This window comes from Oncorhynchus gorbuscha, unplaced genomic scaffold, assembly GCF_021184085.1.
Source record: "Oncorhynchus gorbuscha isolate QuinsamMale2020 ecotype Even-year unplaced genomic scaffold, OgorEven_v1.0 Un_scaffold_360, whole genome shotgun sequence".
NCBI lineage: Eukaryota > Metazoa > Chordata > Actinopteri > Salmoniformes > Salmonidae > Oncorhynchus > Oncorhynchus gorbuscha.
Window position 1 is genome coordinate 130,886 of NW_025745215.1, and position 20,811 is coordinate 151,696.

A 20,811-nucleotide genomic window follows, 5' to 3' on the forward strand; every position below is an offset into this window, starting at 1 on the left:
CCTCTCTCTTTCCCTCCAATAATGTCCACTCTGTATCAATAGATGCTCCACTGTCTCTGTTTCCTGTCATTACTCACATCTTCCTGTTGGATGTTTTAATTTCACATATAAGGTCGTATTCACCTGGCTGTGTCCCAGCCTTAATCTTGTAAATATAGCCTCCTCTCTTCTATCCCTACCTGCCTTTCTCCCCTCCACAACTTTCCTCTGTACTTGAAATCAATTCCTGCCCTCTATTCCACTGCTCCTGCCATCTCTGCACCATCACTGTCCATATCAGGCTTTTAACCTCTGCTTTTCTCATTGAAACTACCACATCAACATCCCCCACTACTTAGTGCTTGTTTAGCCATTCCATCAACACCCCCACTACTTAGTGCTTGTTTAGCCATTCCATCAACACCCCCACTACTTAGTGCTTGTTTAGCCATTACATCAACACCCCCACTACTTAGTGCTTGTTTAGCCAGTACATCAACACCCCCACTACTTAGTGCTTGTTTAGCCATTCCATCAACACCCCCACTACTTAGTGCTTGTTTAGACATTACATCAACACCCCCACTACTTAGTGCTTGTTTAGCCAGTACATCAACACCCCCACTACTTAGTGCTTGTTTAGCCATTCCATCAACACCCCCACTAATCAGAGCAAATAACTACTCTTTCTGGTATACCTTCCTCCACCCACTGCAAGGCCAACAGTATGGCCATCATCTCCTCCGTATATACAGCCAGATCTGTACTACGTTTCCTGACTTTCACCCCATATTCCTGCTCTACAAACACTGACCCACAACTTCCTGTCCTTGGATCTCCTTGAACCATCTGTGTAAATGGCCACAACATCCTGATACACAGTATCCAGATGTCTCTTAAACCAATCAGATGGATCAACACCCCCCCTTTCTTTCTGTAGTGTCTCCAGATGGATCAACACCCTCCCTTTCTTTCTGTAGTCTCTCCACCACTTCTAGATCTACTATTGGACGTGGGAGGAGCCATGGTGGATTTACAGGAATCACTACCGTTGGGCTAAACTCCCTTCCATACAGTCCCATCTCCTTCGCCTGGGTATTACCCACCCACCCACCCAAAGCTTGTGTTCTGTCTTCGCTCCTGTTCCCAGCATGCCTGTAAAATCCCTTTTGCAAGATGAGATACCCCATGTCCCTGTAATCTGACCCAATAATTCATTGCCAGCTGCTGTCTCCTAATCTGCAATGGCATCCCCCCCCATCTCCACCTGTGCAGCCACTAGGGATGTACGAAACACCTCACTACATATTATTCCTCTCTTCCATAAGGCCCCGTCATCTGCAAATAACGACCCCCAATACCCGTCTGTACCTGAGAGTAAACATCATTGATCGTGACTGAGAACAACAGAGGACTAATCACGCTGCCCTGTGGTGTACCATTAACCACAAGGTAGCTGCCGGAGAGACTTCCCCAGCCTCACTTGGATAGACCTTCCAAACAGGAAATCCTTTATCCAGTTGTATGTTCTTCCTCCTACCCCCGTAATATCAAGCTTGACTTACAAACCCTGCTTCCACATCATACGCTTTCTCCACATAAAAAAAATACAGCTACAACAGTCTCCTTGTTCACCTGAGCCTTCCTGACCTCTGCTTCTAAGCAGAGCACTGGGTCCATAGTTCCCCTCCCATTCCTGAATCCACTCTGATGTGGCGATACTAACCCACTGCTCTCCAGGAAGTAAGCACTGGGTCCATAGTTCCCCTCCCCTTCCTGAAGCCACTCTGATGTGGCGATACTAACCCACTGCTCTCCAGGAAGTAAGCACGGGGTCCATAGTTCCCCTCCCCTTCCTGAAGCCACTCTGATGTGGCGATACTAACCCACTGCTCTCCAGGAAGTAAGCACTGGGTCCATAGTTCCCCTCCCCTTCCTGAATCCACTCTGATGTGGAGATACTAACCCACTGCTCTCCAGGAAGTAAGCACGGGGTCCATAGTTCCCCTCCCCTTCCTGAAGCCACTCTGATGTGGCGATACTAACCCACTGCTCTCCAGGAAGTAAGTTAGCCTCTCCGTTATCATATGCTCCATAATCTTACATACATGTGATGTTAAGGCTATTGGCCGATAGCTTATTGGCCTCGTTAGGTCCTTCCCTGGCCTCCAAATTGGTACCACTACTGCCTCCTTCCAACTGCCTGGTAGTACCCCCCTCATCACTAACATGGGCCTCATCACTAACATGGGCCAACATAATATAGCACACCTCATCTTTCCCAGGTGAAGTTAACCCAGCCTTACCTATTGCCCTTTACACCTGTCATGGCGCATTCAACACATCATCTACATCCTCCCTCCTATCCAGCACTCCAGGATGCTCCGCCTCCTCTGACAAATGTACAGAGCTATGCACTGAGACTTTGGCCATCATCTCTGCTTTCTCCAGAGCTGTTACTGCCACATCCTTCCCACTCGTCAACACTGGAAAATCCCACTCCCTTCTGACCCCACTCATCCTTTTAATAATTTCCCACACTCCTCCCACAGGTGCCGCCCTTCCAATGGTGTCACAGAACCGACGCCAACATGACTGATAGTTCTCCTCTACAGGGTTCTGGTGGTTTCCCAAACTATGTCCTGTGTGTACATTTTTGGGCTGATTTAAAATAACCAACTCATAATTACCCTTTGATGATTTGAATCAGCTGTGTAGCGTTAGAGAGCAACAACCAAAACGTGCACCCGGGACCAGAGTTTGGGCAACTCCCCCCCCAGACGAGGTGAACCATCCGTCAGGCAAAGAGGTCTGGCGGATATGACGTAGATCCCCCCCACACAGTCGGCTGACTCTCCGCGGCTGTCAGTTGGGGCTAGCCAGCTAACTCACCTATTAACGATAACATTCAGACTATATTCACAGGACAGAAATATCAATACCTAAAATGGAAAAACAGTTTGAGGAAATAGATTCGTCTGGGCAGTGGCAAAACCTTTATAATGTAAGTTGGGCATTCAATTGTGTTATTTTCGGTTGCTAACCTAGCTAACGTCAGTTATGTTGCTAACTAAATTGGCTAGCTATCTGCCCGGTTACCAGCTAGCAATTATGCACATTTATCCATCATACTAGCTAGCACCAAACTATGTCATTTTAACGGTATATTGAATGGATAATACCAGTTAAACTGGTGTTCATCCTGAAAGATAAACTAAGCTTTTACAGGAGAAGAGTCAGACTTCCGGGAAATGTGTATCAACATTAGCTGGCTCGCCTGTTTCTGAGAAGTCGCAAACACTTCCTGAAATAATATGTGCGCATGCGTTGTCATATCTAGGAAACTGGGCAGATTTACAGCGAAGTGGATGTCTGGAGCTCAAGTTAAGAACAGCCTATATAACTACCTACTCGGCCACAAGGAACACACAGTCCTGTTTTCTAGTTGTTATGACAGTGTTATGGTTCATGTTTGAGTTTTATATCCCTGGAGTTGAAAAATGTGTGATAGTAGTGCAGCAACAGTAGCCTTCTGTGTGTTATTACAGTTGGTTTTATACCATTACTTTTTCCCATAGGGATTTTACTATGACAAACAATGTCAGTATACAACAAGGTATTGCTCACTTATACCCTTTAATCATACATAATTGGAAAGCTTATTGGAAAGACACATTTTCAGAATGTTCATGTCAACAGACCTCTAGTGTTCATATCAGAATGACTTGTATAAATGGCTTTAAAAAAGGAAACTCTATTTTACAAGTGATTCTGAAAGGTCATGAAATTACCTTTCCAATTATATATATCATGTAACCAACTTTGAATGCACCAACACCAAACACCACTGTTGTTTAAAAATCGCCCATAAAGGTGCCATTGTAATGGGGCAGCTATGTTTTTGAAATGTGACTTTGGTTATAGAATCACCAAGTTACACACACACACACACACACAGCTAGAACAGGGATTTGTATTTACAGGGCCATCACAGTTCACACACAGCGAGAACAGGGTTTTAAAGGGATTTGTATTTACAGGACCATCACAGTTCACACACAGCGAGAACAGGGTTTTAAAGGGATTTGTATTTACAGGACCATCACAGTTCACACACAGCGAGAACAGGGTTTTAAAGGGATTTGTATTTACAGGACCATCACAGTTCACACACACACAGTGAGTTAGGTAGTGTATACCCAGTAGTAAGCTGACCTAGGTAATTAGTTAGGTAGTGTATACCCAGTAGCTGACCTAGGTAATTAGTTAGGTAGTGTATATCCAGTAGTAATCTGACCTAGGTAAATAGTTAGGTAGTGTATACCCAGTAGCTGACCTAGGTAATTAGTTAGGTAGTGTATACCCAGTAGCTGACCTAGGTAATTAGTTAGGTAGTGTATACCCAGTAGTAATCTGACCTAGGTAAATAGTTAGGTAGTGTATACCCAGTAGCTGACCTAGGTAATTAGTTAGGTAGTGTATACCCAGTAGTAATCTGACCTAGGTAAATAGTTAGGTAGTGTATATCCAGTAGCTGACCTAGGTAATTAGTTAGGTAGTGTATACCCAGTAGCTGACCTAGGTAAATAGTTAGGTAGTGTATACCCAGTAGTAAGCTGACCTAGGTAATTAGTTAGGTAGTGTATACCCAGTAGTAAGCTGACCTAGGTAATTAGTTAGGTAGTGTAAACCCAGTAGCTGACCTAGGTAAATAGTTAGGTAGTGTATATCCAGTAGCTGACCTATGTAATTAGTTAGGTAGTGTATACCCAGTAGCTGACCTAGGTAAATAGTTAGGTAGTGTATACCCAGTAGCTGACCTAGGTAAATAGTTAGGTAGTGTATACCCAGTAGCTGACCTAGGTAATTAGTTAGGTAGTGTATACCCAGTAGCTGACCTAGGTAATTAGTTAGGTAGTGTATACCCAGTAGCTGACCTAGGTAATTAGTTAGGTAGTGTATACCCAGTAGCTGACCTAGGTAATTAGTTAGGTAGTGTATACCCAGTAGCTGACCTAGGTAATTAGTTAGGTAGTGTATACCCAGTAGTAATCTGACCTAGGTAAATAGTTAGGTAGTGTATACCCAGTAGCTGACCTAGGTAATTAGTTAGGTAGTGTATACCCAGTAGTAATCTGACCTAGGTAAATAGTTAGGTAGTGTATATCCAGTAGCTGACCTAGGTAATTAGTTAGGTAGTGTATACCCAGTAGCTGACCTAGGTAAATAGTTAGGTAGTGTATACCCAGTAGTAAGCTGACCTAGGTAATTAGTTAGGTAGTGTATACCCAGTAGTAAGCTGACCTAGGTAATTAGTTAGGTAGTGTAAACCCAGTAGCTGACCTAGGTAAATAGTTAGGTAGTGTATATCCAGTAGCTGACCTATGTAATTAGTTAGGTAGTGTATACCCAGTAGCTGACCTAGGTAAATAGTTAGGTAGTGTATACCCAGTAGCTGACCTAGGTAATTAGTTAGGTAGTGTATATCCAGTAGTAAGATGACCTAGGTAAATAGTTAGGTAGTGTATACCCAGTAGCTGACCTAGGTAATTAGTTAGGTAGTGTATACCCAGTAGCTGACCTAGGTAAATAGTTAGGTAGTGTATACCCAGTAGTAAGCTGACCTAGGTAATTAGTTAGGTAGTGTATACCCAGTAGTAAGCTGACCTAGGTAATTAGTTAGGTAGTGTAAACCCAGTAGCTGACCTAGGTAAATAGTTAGGTAGTGTATATCCAGTAGCTGACCTAGGTAATTAGTTAGGTAGTGTATACCCAGTAGCTGACCTAGGTAATTAGTTAGGTAGTGTATACCCAGTAGTAAGCTGACCTAGGTAATTAGTTAGGTAGTGTATACCCAGTAGCTGACCTAGGTAATTAGTTAGGTAGTGTATACCCAGTAGCTGACCTAGGTAATTAGTTAGGTAGTGTATACCCAGTAGCTGACCTAGGTAATTAGTTAGGTGGTGTATACCCAGTAGTAAGCTGACCTAGGTAATTAGTTAGGTAGTGTATACCCAGAGCCTTCTCAGAAGTTGATAACCTGTTTGTTAGTGCTCTGACTGCAGATGTCTGCTGGTAGTTGCTGTAGATCAGACCTGTAGATCAGACCTGTAGATCAGACCTGTAGATCAGACCTGTAGATCAGACCTGTAGATCAGACCTGTAGATCAGACCTGTAGATCAGACCTGTAGATCAGACCTGTAGATCAGACCTGTAGATCAGACCTGTAGACCTGTAGATCAGACCTGTAGATCAGACCTGTAGATCAGACCTGTAGATCAGACCTGTAGATCAGACCTGTAGATCAGACCTGTAGATCAGACCTGTAGATCAGACCTGTTCACATTTCAATGAAAATCGTATTCACAGTCGCTGGCTGGTGTTTGTTCTCATTCTTTCTCAGGAAATCCGAAACCAAGCCAGCGACTATTCATATAAGGTGGCAAAACTTCCGGAGAATCAGAATCGAAACCGATATAGAGATGTCAGCCCCTGTAAGTATCTTTGTCTGTGCCATTATCATTCATGAAGTACGCTTCATTGAGTCATCAATGTGATGAATGTTTACACCTTGACGAGTCGCAAATAGTTTTAATTGACACATTTTAAATATATCTGGTTTCAGATGATCACAGTCGCGTTAAACTTGAAAACTCTGAAAATGACTACATCAATGCAAGTCTAGTCGTGGTGGAGGAAGCTCAAAGAGCCTATATTCTGTCTCAGGTCAGTACATACAAGAAGTTTAGTCATAGTGGACAAAGCTCAAAGAGCCTATATTCTGCCTCAGGTCAGTACATACACTATATTCTGTCTCAGGTCAGTCCATACACTATATTCTGTCTCAGGTCAGTACATACACTATATTCTGTCTCAGGTCAGTACATACACTATATTCTGTCTCAGGTCAGTCCATACACTATATTCTGTCTCAGGTCAGTACATACACTATATTCTGTCTCAGGTCAGTCCATACACTATATTCTGTCTCAGGTACATACACTATATTCTGTCCATACACTATATTCTGTCTCAGGTCAGTACATACACTATATTCTGTCTCAGGTCAGTACATACACTATATTCTGTCTCAGGTCAGTTCATACACTATATTCTGTCTCAGGTCAGTACATACACTATATTCTGTCTATATTCTGCCTCAGGTCAGTACATACACTATATTCTGTCTATATTCTGCCTCAGGTCAGTACATACACTATATTCTGTCTATATTCTGCCTCAGGTCAGTACATACACTATATTCTGTCTATATTCTGTCTCAGGTCAGTACATACACTATATTCTGTCTCAGGTCAGTCCATACACTATATTCTGTCTCAGGTCAGTTCATACACTATATTCTGTCTATATTCTGTCTCAGGTCAGTACATACACTATATTCTGTCTCAGGTCAGTCCATACACTATATTCTGTCTATATTCTGTCTCAGGTCAGTACATACACTATATTCTGTCTCAGGTCAGTACATACACTATATTCTGTCTCAGGTCAGTCCATACACTATATTCTGTCTCAGGTCAGTACATACACTATATTCTGTCTCAGGTCAGTTCATACACTATATTCTGTCTCCGGTCAGTACATACACTATATTCTGTCTCAGGTCAGTCCATACACTATATTCTGTCTCAGGTCAGTACATACACTATATTCTGTCTCAGGTCAGTCCATACACTATATTCTGTCTATATTCTGTCTCAGGTCAGTACATACACTATATTCTGTCTCAGGTCAGTACATACACTATATTCTGTCTCAGGTCAGTTCATACACTATATTCTGTCTCCGGTCAGTACATACACTATATTCTGTCTCAGGTCAGTCCATACACTATATTCTGTCTCAGGTCAGTACATACACTATATTCTGTCTCAGGTCAGTTCATACACTATATTCTGCCTCAGGTCAGTACATACAAGTAGCTCAGACATTTCCATTCATTCTGTACTGATCACTAAACAGTGTACTAAGGATTATGTATCTACATTTTAAGGGTTGGTCTGTGTTTCAGTTGGTGATGAAGCAGTGTGTTGTGTTTTCGCCCAAAGGGCCCCTTGAAGAACACCTGCGGTCACTTCTGGTTGATGGTCTGGGAGCAGAACTCCAAAGCTGTTATAATGCTGAACAGAATCATAGAGAAGGGGTCTGTAAGTAGCCTACATACATGTTATAATGCTGAACAGAATCATAGAGAAGGGGTCTGTAAGTAGCCTACATACATGTTATAATGCTGAACAGAATCCCAGAGAAGGGGTCTGTAAGTAGCCTACATACATGTTATAATGCTGAACAGAATCATAGAGAAGGGGTCTGTAAGTAGCCTACATACATGTTATAATGCTGAACAGAATCATAGAGAAGGGGTCTGTAAGTAGCCTACATACATGTTATGATGCTGAACAGAATCCTAGAGAAGGGTCTGTAAGTAGCCTACATACATGTTATAATGCTGAACAGAATCATAGAGAAGGGGTCTGTAAGTAGCCTACATACATGTTATAATGCTGAACAGAATCCTAGAGAAGGGGTCTGTAATTAGCCTACATACATGTTATAATGCTGAACAGAATCCTAGAGAAGGGGTCTGTAAGTAGCCTACATACATGTTATAATGCTGAACAGAATCCTAGAGAAGGGTCTGTAATGTAGCCTACATACATGTTATAATGCTGAACAGAATCCTAGAGAAGTCCCCCCCAACAGGGAACAGACTGACTGATGTATTGTCCCCCCAACAGGAGAAGTGTGCTCAGTACTACAGCTGACTGATGTATTGTCCCCCCAACAGGAGAAGTGTGCTCAGTACTACAGCTGACTGATGTATTGTCCCCCAACAGGAGAAGTGTGCTCAGTACTACAGCTGACTGATGTATTGTCCCCCCCCCAACAGGAGAAGTGTGCTCAGTACTACAGCTGACTGATGTATTGTCCCCCCCCAACAGGAGAAGTGTGCTCAGTACTACAGCTGACTGATGTATTGTCCCCCCCCAACAGGAGAAGTGTGCTCAGTACTACAGCTGACTGATGATGTCCCCCCCAACAGGAGAAGTGTGCTGTACTACAGCTGACTGATGTATGTCCCCCCCAACAGGAGAAGTGTGCTCAGTACTACAGCTGACTGATGTATTGTCCCCCCCAACAGGAGAAGTGTGCTCAGTACTACAGCTGACTGATGTATTGTCCCCCCCCCAACAGGAGAAGTGTGCTCAGTACTACAGCTGACTGATGTATTGTCCCCCCAACAGGAGAAGTGTGCTCAGTACTACAGCTGACTGATGTATTGTCCCCCCCAACAGGAGAAGTGTGCTCAGTACTACAGCTGACTGATGTATTGTCCCCCCCAACAGGAGAAGTGTGCTCAGTACTACAGCTGACTGATGTATTCCCCCCCCAGTACAGGAGAATGTATTCCCCCCCAACAGGAGAAGTGTGCTCAGTACTACAGCTGACTGATGTATTGTCCCCCCAACAGGAGAAGTGTGCTCAGTACTACAGCTGACTGATGTATTGTCCCCCAACAGGAGAAGTGTGCTCAGTACTACAGCTGACTGATGTATTGTCCCCCCCAACAGGAGAAGTGTGCTCAGTACTACAGCTGACTGATGTATTGTCCCCCCAACAGGAGAAGTGTGCTCAGTACTACAGCTGACTGATGTATTGTCCCCCCCAACAGGAGTGTGCTCAGTACTACAGCTGACTGATGTATTGCTCAGTACTACAGCTGACTGATGTATTGTCCCCCAACAGGAGAAGTGTGCTCAGTACTACAGCTGACTGATGTATTGTCCCCCCAACAGGAGAAGTGTGCTCAGTACTACAGCTGACTGATGTATTGTCCCCCCCAACAGGAGAAGTGTGCTCAGTACTACAGCTGACTGATGTATTGTCCCCCCCCCCAACAGGAGAAGTGTGCTCAGTACTACAGCTGACTGATGTATTGTCCCCCCCCAACAGGAGAAGTGTGCTCAGTACTACAGCTGACTGATGTATTGTCAGTACCCCCCAACAGGAGAAGTGTGCTCAGTACTACAGCTGACTGATGTATTGTCCCCCCAACAGGAGAAGTGTGCTCAGTACTACAGCTGACTGATGTATTGTCCCCCCCCAACAGGAGAAGTGTGCTCAGTACTACAGCTGACTGATGTATTGTCCCCCAACAGGAGAAGTGTGCTCAGTACTACAGCTGACTGATGTATTGTCCCCCCCCAACAGGAGAAGTGCCCAGTACTACAGCTGACTGATGTATTCCCCCCAACAGGAGAAGTGTGCTCAGTACTACAGCTGACTGATGTATTGTCCCCCCCAACAGGAGAAGTGTGCTCAGTACTACAGCTGACTGATGTATTGTCCCCCAACAGGAGAAGTGTGCTCAGTACTACAGCTGACTGATGTATTGTCCCCCCCCAACAGGAGAAGTGTGCTCAGTACAGGAGAAGTGTGCAGTACTACAGCTGACTGATGTATTGTCCCCCCAACAGGAGAAGTGTGCTCAGTACTACAGCTGACTGATGTATTGTCCCCCCCCCCAACAGGAAGTGTGCTCATTGTCCCAACAGGAGAAGTGTGCTCAGTACTGGCCTACAGCTGACTGATGTATTGTCCCCCCCCAACAGGAGAAGTGTGCTCAGTACTACAGCTGACTGATGTATTGTCCCCCCCCAACAGGAGAAGTGTGCTCAGTACTGGTCCCCCCCAACAGCTGACTGATGTATTGTCCCCCCCAACAGGAGAAGTGTGCTCAGTACTACAGCTGACTGATGTATTGTCCCCCCCAACAGGAGAAGTGTGCTCAGTACTACAGCTGACTGATGTATTGTCCCCCAACAGGAGAAGTGTGCTCAACAGCTGACTGATGTGTGCCCAACAGGAGAAGTGTGCTCAGTACTGGCCTACAGCTGACTGATGTATTGTCCCCCCCAACAGGAGAAGTGTGCTCAGTACTACAGCTGACTGATGTATTGTCCCCCCAACAGGAGAAGTGTGCTCAGTACTACAGCTGACTGATGTATTGTCCCCCCCCAACAGGAGTAGTGTGCTCAGTACTACAGCTGACTGATGTATTGTCCCCCCCAACAGGAGAAGTGTGCTCAGTACTGGCCTACAGCTGACTGATGTATTGTCCCCCCCCAACAGGAGAAGTGTGCTCAGTACTGGCCTACAGCTGACTGATCCCCCCCCCCAACAGGAGAATTGTACAGCTGACCCCCCAACAGGAGAAGTGTGCTCAGTACTACAGCTGACTGATGTATTGTCCCCCCCAACAGGAGAAGTGTGCTCAGTACTACAGCTGACTGATGTATTGTCCCCCCCCAACAGGAGAAGTGTGCTCAGTACTACAGCTGACTGATGTATTGTCCCCCCCCAACAGGAGAAGTGTGCTCAGTACTACAGCTGACTGATGTATTGTCCCCCCAACAGGAGAAGTGTGCTCAGTACTGGCCTACAGCTGACTGTACTACAGCTGACTGATGTATTGTCCCCCCCCAACAGGAGAAGTGTGCTCAGTACTACAGCTGACTGATGTATTGTCCCCCAACAGGAGAAGTGTGCTCAGTACTACAGCTGACTGATGTATTGTCCCCCCCCCCAACAGGAGAAGTGTGCTCAGTACTGGCCTACAGCTGACTGATGTATTGTCCCCCCAACAGGAGAAGTGTGCTCAGTACTACAGCTGACTGATGTATTGTCCCCCAACAGGAGAAGTGTGCTCAGTACTGGCCTACAGCTGACTGATGTATTGTCCCCCCCCAACAGGAGAAGTGTGCTCAGTACTACAGCTGACTGATGTATTGTCCCCCCCAACAGGAGAAGTGTGCTCAGTACTGGCCTACAGCTGAGGAACAGCAGCTATCTTACACTGACACAGGGTTTGTCGTGACGCTAGTGAAGGAAGAGGACAAGTCCAACTACATCATACGAGTGTTGGAGCTGAGGAACACAGAGGTGAGCTCTTCGTCTCCGCGGACTCTGTGTCATGAGGACGTTGCTGTTAGCAACAGTCACCGTAATAAAACGACATGTCCTTTATCCAGACAGGAGGAACCACAGAGATATACCACTTTCACTACACCACCTGGCCTGACTTTGGTGTCCCAGAATCCCCGGCCTCTTTCCTCAACTTCCTGGTCAAGGTGCGGGAGTCTGGCTCATTGGGGCCGGAGCACGGGCCCTCCGTGGTCCACTGCAGCGCTGGGATTGGACGTTCGGGGACCTTCTCGTTGGTCGACACGTGTCTCATCCTGGTAATATCAATACTTCCTGTTTTTACATTGTAATTTAATCCCCGAGGTTGGTATGAAAGTAGACTAGCTTCCTGTTCAGGGGCTGTCCTTGGACATTGAGCCTGTTCCCGCTACAGACAAGCCCGAGGTTAGACCAGCTTCCTGTTCAGGGGTTGTTCTCGGACATTGAGCCTGTTCCCGCTACAGATACAGGAGATTCTGTCTCGGACGAGGCTCTACTACGTGGTGTTTCACATCAGCTCCTGGTCAAACTGTATTTTTATTTCACCTTTATGTAATATACATAACCCTAACCCTTTAATTAACCAGGTATTTATATATATATAACCCTAACCCTTTAATTAACCAGGTATTTATATATATATAACCCTAACCCTTTATTTAACCAGGTATTTATATATATATATATATTTATATATATATATATATATATAACCCTAACCCTTTATTTAACCAGGTATTTATATATATATAAATATAACATTTATTTAACCAGGTATTTATATATATATATATATAACCCTAACACTTTAATTAACCAGGTATTTATATATGTATATATATATACCTAACACTTTATTTAACCAGGTATTTATATATATATAAATATAACACTTTATTTAACCAGGTATTTATATATATATATATATATATATATATATATATAACCCTAACACTTTATTTAACCAGGTATTTATATATATAATATATTATTTAAATATTTATATATATATTATATATATAACCCTAACCCTTTATTTAACCAGGTATTTATATTATATATAATAACCCTTTATTTAACCAGGTATTTATATATATATATATATATAACCCTAACCCTTTATTTAACCAGGTATTTATATATATATATAACCCTAACCCTTTATTTAACCAGGTATTTATATATATATATATATATAACCCTAACCCTTTATTTAACCAGGTATTTATATATATAACCCTAACCCTTTATTTAACCAGGTATTTATATATATATATATATATAACCCTAACCCTTTATTTAACCAGGTATTTATATATATTTATATATATAACCCTTTATTTAACCAGGTATTTAGATATATAACCCTAAACCTTTATTTAACCAGGTATTTATATATATATAACCCTAACCCTTTATTTAACCAGGTATTTATATATATATATAACCCTAACCCTTTATTTAACCAGGTATTTATATATATATATAACCCTAACCCTTTATTTAACCAGGTATTTATATATATAACCCTTTATTTAACCAGGTATTTAGATATATAACCCTAACCCTTTATTTAACCAGGTATTTATATATATATATAACCCTAACCCTTTATTTAACCAGGTATTTATATATATAACCCTTTATTTAACCAGGTATTTCTATATATACCCTAACCCTTTATTTAACCAGGTATTTATATATATATATATAACCCTAACCCTTTATTTAACCAGGTATTTATATATATATAACCCTTTATTTAACCAGGTATTTATATATATAACCCCTAACCCTTTATTTAACCAGGTATTTTTATATATATAACCCTAACCCTTTATTTAACCAGGTATTATATATATATAACCCTAACCCTTTATTTAACCAGGTATTTATATATATATAACCCTTTATTTAACCAGGTATTTATATATATAACCCTAACCCTTTATTTAACCAGGTATTTATATATATAACCCTAACCCTTTATTTAACCAGGTATATATATATATAACCCTAACCCTTTATTTAACCAGGTATTTATATATATAACCCTAACCCTTTATTTAACCAGGTATATATATATATAACCCTAACCCTTTATTTAACCAGGTATTTATATATATAACCCTTTATTTAACCAGGTATTTATATATATATATAACCCTTTATTTAACCAGGTTATTTATATATAACCCTAACCCTTTATTTAACCAGGTATTTATATATATAACCCTAACCCTTTATTTAACCAGGTATATATATATATAACCTAACCCTTTATTTAACCAGGTATTTATATATATAACCTAACCCTTTATTTAACCAGGTATATATATATATAACCCTAACCCATTATTTAACCAGGTATTTATATATATGTAACCCTAACCCTTTATTTAACCAGGTATATATATATATAACCCTAACCCTTTATTTAACCAGGTATATATATATATATATAGATATAACCCTAACCCTTTATTTAACCAGGTATTTATATATATATATATATATAACCCTAACCCTTTATTTAACCAGGTATATATATAGATATAACCCTAACCCTTTATTTAACCAGGTATATATATATATATATAACCCTAACCCTTTATTTAACCAGGTATTTATATATATATATAACCCTAACCCCTATTTAACCAGGTATTTTATATATATATATAACCCTAACCCTTTATTTAACCAGGTAGGCCAGTTAAGAACAGGTTCTCATTTACAACTGGGACCTGGTCAACATAAAGCAAAGCAGTGTGACACCAACAACAACACATAGTTACACATAAACAAACGTACAGTCAATAACACAATAGAAAAATCTATGTACCGTGTGTGCAAATGTAGAAGAGTTGGGAGGTAAGGCATTAAATAGGCCCTAGAGGAGAAATAATTACAGTTTAGCATCAACACTGGAGTGGTAGATGTGCAGATGCTGATGTGCAAGTAGAGATACTGGGGTACAAAAAGAGCAAAAATAAATAACAATATGGGGATGAGGTAGTTGGCTGGGCTATTTACAGAGATTTGGGCTGTGTCCCCAGGCTAAATGTCCTGTTCAGCATTATGTAGACCAGCCGGTCTTGTCCCTGGTGTTGTGGGTGAAGTCATTCTCTCTCTCCTGTCCAGATGGACAAGAGGAAGGACTCGTCGTCAGTGGACATTCTGAGAGTTCTGCTGGACATGAGGGAGTACCGGATGGGTCTGATCCAGACTCCTGACCAGCTACGTTTCTCCTACAGGGCTGTCCTGGAGGGAGCCAAGAGCATCATGGGAGACTGCTCTGCACAGGTAAACACCGCTAACCCTAACCACACACCTAGCTAGCTGGAGGGAGCCAAGAGCATCATGGGAGACTGCTCTGCACAGGTAAACACCGCTAACCCTAACCACACACCTAGCTAGCTGGAGGGAGCCAAGAGCATCATGGGAGACTGCTCTGCACAGGTACACACTGTAACTAGTGTAAGGGATGAGTCCTGTGTCACCGTGAAACAATTTGGGGGGTTGTGACACTGTACAGGGTCATTCTGGGGCGGCAGGTAGCCTAGTGGTTAGAGCGTTGGACTAGTAACCGAAAGGTTGCAAGATCGAAGCCTGAGCTGACAACGTAAAAATATGCTGTTTTGTCCCTGAACAAGGCCTAGGCCGTCATTGAAAATAAGAATTTGTTCTTAACTGATTTGCCTAGTTAAATAAAGGTCAAATTAAAAAATATTGCTGTATGGGAGTAGGGAGACTGTCAATGTGAAACTAGACATGAGCAGAACTGTGTCTTCATTAACAAGTCCTGTCTCATTGTCTGTCTGTCTGTCTGTCTGTCTGTCTGTCTGTCTGTCTAAAGGTCAAATGTCTGTCTGTCTATTGTCTGTCTGTCTGTCTGTCTGTCTGTCTGTCTGTCTGTCTGTCTGTCTGTCAGTCTGTCTGTCTTCATTAACTACTGTCCTGTCTGTCTGTCTGTCTGTCTGTCTGTCTGTCTGTCTGTCTGTCTGTCTGTCTGTCTGTCTGTCTGTCTGTCTGTCTGTCTGTCTGTCTGTCTGTCTGTCTGTCTGTCTGTCTGTCTGTCTGTCTGTCTGTCTGTCTGTCTGTCTGTCTGTCTGTCTGTCTGTCTGTCTGTCTGTCTGTCTGTCTGTCTGTCTGTCTGTCTGTCTGTCTGTCTGTCTGTCTGTCTGTCTGTCTGTCTGTCTGTCTGTCTGTCTGTCTGTCTGTCTGTCTGTCTGTCTGTCTGTCTGTCTGTCTGTCTGTCTGTCTGTCTGTCTGTCTGTCTGTCTGTCTGTCTGTCTGTCTGTCTGTCTGTCTGTCTGTCTGTCTGTCTGTCTGTCTGTCTGTCTGTCTGTCTGTCTGTCTGTCTGTCTGTCTGTCTGTCTGTCTGTCTGTCTGTCTGTCTGTCTGTCTGTCTGTCTGTCTGTCTGTCTGTCTGTCTGTCTGTCTGTCTGTCTGTCTGTCTGTCTGTCTGTCTGTCTGTCTGTCTGTCTGTCTGTCTGTCTGTCTGTCTGTCTGTCTGTCTGTCTGTCTGTCTGTCTGTCTGTCTGTCTGTCTGTCTGTCTGTCTGTCTGTCTGTCTGTCTGTCTGTCTGTCTGTCTGTCTGTCTGTCTGTCTGTCTGTCATTAACTACTGTCTGTCTGTCTACTGTCCGGTCATTGTCTGTCCTGTCTGTCTGTACAGAGCCAGAAGAGAGAGCTGTCCAGAGAGGACAGAGCGACAGTATGTGATTCACCGCCTGCCCCTCCTCCCAGGTGGCTCTCTGACACCCCCGCCCCTCCTCTACCCCCACCACGACCTTTAGACACCCCCACCCCACCACAGCCTTTAGACACCCCCGCCTCCCCTCTACCCCCACCAGCCAGACACCCCCACCCCACCACCGCCTTTAGACACCCCCGCCTCCCCTCTACCCCCACCACGACCTTTAGACACCCGCGCCCCCTCTACCCCCACCACGGCCTTTAGACGCCCCCCCGTCCCCCAGTCGGCCCTCAGAAAAGCCCAACGGCCAGCCACTGCCCAGTGTGGAGCCTGAGCCTGTGGCGTTGTCCAGAGAGGACCGGACATCAGGAGACGGGATGGATCCAGACAGCTCAGAGAAGGACCTGGCGGAGGTGCCAAGGTCAGTACACCTCCAGGTGTATTCCCCTCTACTGCTTCTCTCTATTGTCTGCTTACCTCCTCCTACTGAAGCTGGCTGTGGGCCTTCAGTGCTGGGCAGACTGTTTAGACCCTTCCAGACTCGCATGTATAGATGGCAATCAATTAGGACCCCCAGACTCGCATGTTGAGATGGCAATCAATTAGGACCCCCCCAGACTCACATGTATAGATGGCATTCAATTAGGAACCCCCCCCCAGACTCACATGTATAGATGGCATTCAATTAGGACCCCCAGACTCACATGTATAGATGGCATTCAATTAGGACCCCCAGACTCATATGTATAGATGGCATTCAATTAGAACCCCCAGACTCACATGTATAGATGGCATTCAATTAGGACCCTTCCAGACTCACATGTATAGATGGCATTCAATTAGAACCCCCAGACTCACATGTATAGATGGCATTCAATTAGGACCCCCAGACTCACATGTATAGATGGCATTCAATTAGGACCCCCAGACTCACATGTATAGATGGCATTCAATTAGGACCCCCAGACTCACATGTATAGATGGCATTCAATTAGGACCCTTCCAGACTCACATGTATAGATGGCATTCAATTAGGACCCCCAGACTCACATGTATAGATGGCATTCAATTAGGACCCCCAGACTCACATGTATAGATGGCATTCAATTAGGACCCCCAGACTCACATGTATAGATGGCATTCAATTAGGACCCCCCAGACTCACATGTATAGATGGCATTCAATTAGGACCCCCAGACTCACATGTATAGATGGCATTCAATTAGGACCCCCAGACTCACATGTTTAGATGGCATTCAATTAGGACCCCCAGACTCACATGTATAGATGGCATTCAATTAGGACCCCCAGACTCACATGTATAGATGGCATTCAATTAGGACCCCCCAGACTCACATGTATAGATGGCATTCAATTAGGACCCCCAGACTCACATGTATAGATGGCATTCAATTAGGACCCCCAGACTCACATGTATAGATGGCATTCAATTAGGAACCCCCAGACTCACATGTTTAGATGGCATTCAATTAGGACCCCCAGACTCACATGTATAGATGGCATTCAATTAGGACCCCCCCCCAGACTCACATGTATAGATGTCATTCAATTAGGACCCCCCAGACTCACATGTATAGATGGCATTCAATTAGGACCCCCAGACTCACATGTATAGATGGCATTCAATTAGGACCCCCACAGACTCACATGTATAGATGGCATTCAATTAGGAACCCCCAGACTCACATGTATAGATGGCATTCAATTAGGACCCCCCAGACTCACATGTATAGATGGCATTCAATTAGGAACCCCCAGACTCACATGTTTAGATGGCATTCAATTAGGACCCCCCCCTCCAGACTCACATGTATAGATGGCATTCAATTAGGACCCCCAGACTCACATGTATAGATGGCATTCAATTAGGACCCCCAGACTCACATGTATAGATGGCATTCAATTAGGGCCCCCAGACTCACATGTATAGATGGCATTCAATTAGGCCCCCAGACTCACATGTATAGATGGCATTCAATTCCCCCCAGACTCACATGTATAGATGGCATTCAATTAGGACCCCAGACTCACATGTATAGATGGCATTCAATTAGGACCCTTCCAGACTTCTCTAACCATGTAATGAAACCCTCATCCTATTATCTTCTTCCAGTCTGAGGAAGAGACACAGGGGGGCTAGTGCCCAGAAGCTTTGATGAAACTCTTCGAACACAGAGAGGCAGAGAGAACGCTGGCTGTACTGGAGGCCTGTCCTGCTCCTCTGCCCTGGGGCTGGAGCTGCCGTGGCCCTGGGGCTAGTGGTGGTTTGGCTCTTCTCCCAGTGATTTCCCTCCCTCTGTCAGAGCTGCCGTGGCCCTGGGGCTAGTGGTAGTTTGGCTCTTCTCCCAGTGATTTCCCTCCCTCTGTCAGAGCTGCCGTGGCCCTGGGGCTAGTGGTGGTTTGGCTCTTCTCCCAGTGATACCCCTCCCTCTCTGTCTTTTTTTGCACCAGTACCTGGGACACCCTCTCTCTCTCTCTCTCTCTGTAAGATACATTCTCATGGTCTGTTTGTGTATTTATTTCTACAGGTCAAAACCAAGATTGGGGTCAATTCCATTTTTGATTCCTGTCAATTCAGGAAGTACACTGAAATTCCACATTTCAATTCTCTTCAAGATTTTTTTATTTAATGATTTAACATTTTGAATGTAGTTTTACTTTCTGAATTGAAATGGTATTGAAATGGTGTTGAACTCAACCCTGGTGGAAAGGTCACTAGATCAAACCGTCCCGGTGTATATTTTGTTTCCTGTTTAAAGTTCTTGGTGGTAACATCTTGGTCTCAGGCTGTTGGTGCTCCAGTTGGCAGCACCTGATGAATGTACTGTCTGAAACCCCCCCCCCCTATGCAGCGGCAACAGACATCATGTGCAAAAGGCTCAGTACGAAACAACAAACATCTTGACCTTTTTAAAAACTTTTTCTTCCGTTCATTCTTTTTATTTCATTTTAAAAGGTCAGATTGTGTCATTACATTTTACATTTGGTTCAAATATGTTTATTTTACATTACATTTAAGTCATTTAGCAGACGCTCTTATCCAGAGCGACTTACAAATTGATATGGTTGATGTACGTATTTGACAGGAAGCACTTCAAAGGCTGGGTGTCACCTCTTTTTTGGGGGGGGGATCCTCTCATAGAGCACACAGTGCAACGGGAACATAGAGGTCAGAGGTCAACAGTGGAACTGTTCTCTAACCAAAACATGTTTTGTTCTTCATAATGCTGATGGTGCTTTGACATGTGTTCCTGACCAGACACGGTTCTTGTGTCAGCAGGGCCCGGACCGGGCAGGTTCCCCCTGGTCCGTTAGTCTGGTCTCTACCTACCAACCCACGTTGTTGTGTACTGGGTCCATACAGCAGGTTCCCCCTGGTCCGTTAGTCTGGTCTCTACCCACCAACCCACGTTGTTGTGTACTGGGTCCATACAGCAGGTTCCCCCTGTTAGTCTGGTCTCTACCTACCAACCCACGTTGTTGTGTACTGGGTCCATACAGCAGGTTCCCCTGTTAGTCTGGTCTCTACCTACCAACCCACGTTGTTGTGTACTGGGTCCATACAGCAGGTTCCCCCTGGTTAGTCTGGTCTCTACCTACCAACCCACGTTGTTGTGTACTGGGTCCATACAGCAGGTTCCCCCTGTTAGTCTGGTCTCTACCTACCAACCCCGTTGTTGTGTACTGGGTTAGGTTCCCCCTGTTAGTCTGGTCTCTACCTACCAACCCACGTTGTTGTGTACTGGGTCCATACCAACAGCACTGGGTTACCCCCTGTTAGTCTGGTCTCTACCCACCAACCCACGTTGTTGTGTACTGGGTCCATACAGCAGGTTCCCCCTGGTCCGTTAGTCTGGTCTCTACCTACCCCGTTGTGTACTGGGTCCCAAGGTTCCCCCTGTTAGTCTGGTCTACCTACCAACCCACGTTGTGTAGGTTCCCCCTGTCTGGTCCATACACGTTGTTGTGCAGGTTCCCCTGTTAGTCTGGTCTCTACCCACCAACCCACGTTGTTGTGTACTGGGTCCATACAGCAGGTTCCCCTGGTGTTAGTCTGGTCTCTACCCACCAACCCACGTTGTTGTGTACTGGGTCCATACAGCAGGTTCCCCTGGTCCGTTAGT

The 20,811-nt window shown here is 44.0% G+C and overlaps 1 protein-coding gene across 1 annotated transcript; it reads left to right on the forward strand.

Moving 5' to 3' along the window:
• The first annotated feature begins 2,842 nt into the window (after nucleotides 1–2,842).
• Nucleotides 2,843–15,470, forward strand: LOC124017984 (tyrosine-protein phosphatase non-receptor type 1-like). The gene is made up of 8 exons (XM_046333233.1): nucleotides 2,843–2,983; nucleotides 6,384–6,474; nucleotides 6,606–6,706; nucleotides 8,050–8,148; nucleotides 11,807–11,944; nucleotides 12,034–12,243; nucleotides 15,110–15,349; nucleotides 15,428–15,470. The coding sequence occupies exons 1-7, from the start codon at nucleotides 2,927–2,929 to the stop codon at nucleotides 15,305–15,307; spliced, it is 894 nt and encodes a 297-aa protein (XP_046189189.1). The 5' UTR covers nucleotides 2,843–2,926; the 3' UTR covers nucleotides 15,308–15,349; nucleotides 15,428–15,470.
• The last annotated feature ends 5,341 nt before the right edge of the window (nucleotides 15,471–20,811 follow it).

Bases quoted from the DNA above. Each gene is read 5' to 3' on its own strand.
- LOC124017984 (XM_046333233.1), top strand. From the start codon at position 2,927: ATGGAAAAACAGTTTGAGGAAATAGATTCGTCTGGGCAGTGGCAAAAC. The intron at 2,984-6,383 runs GTAAGTTGGGCA...ATTCTTTCTCAG, and splicing joins AGTGGCAAAACCTTTATAAT to GAAATCCGAAACCAAGCCAG. The intron at 6,707-8,049 runs GTCAGTACATAC...TTTCGCCCAAAG, and splicing joins GAGCCTATATTCTGTCTCAG to GGCCCCTTGAAGAACACCTG.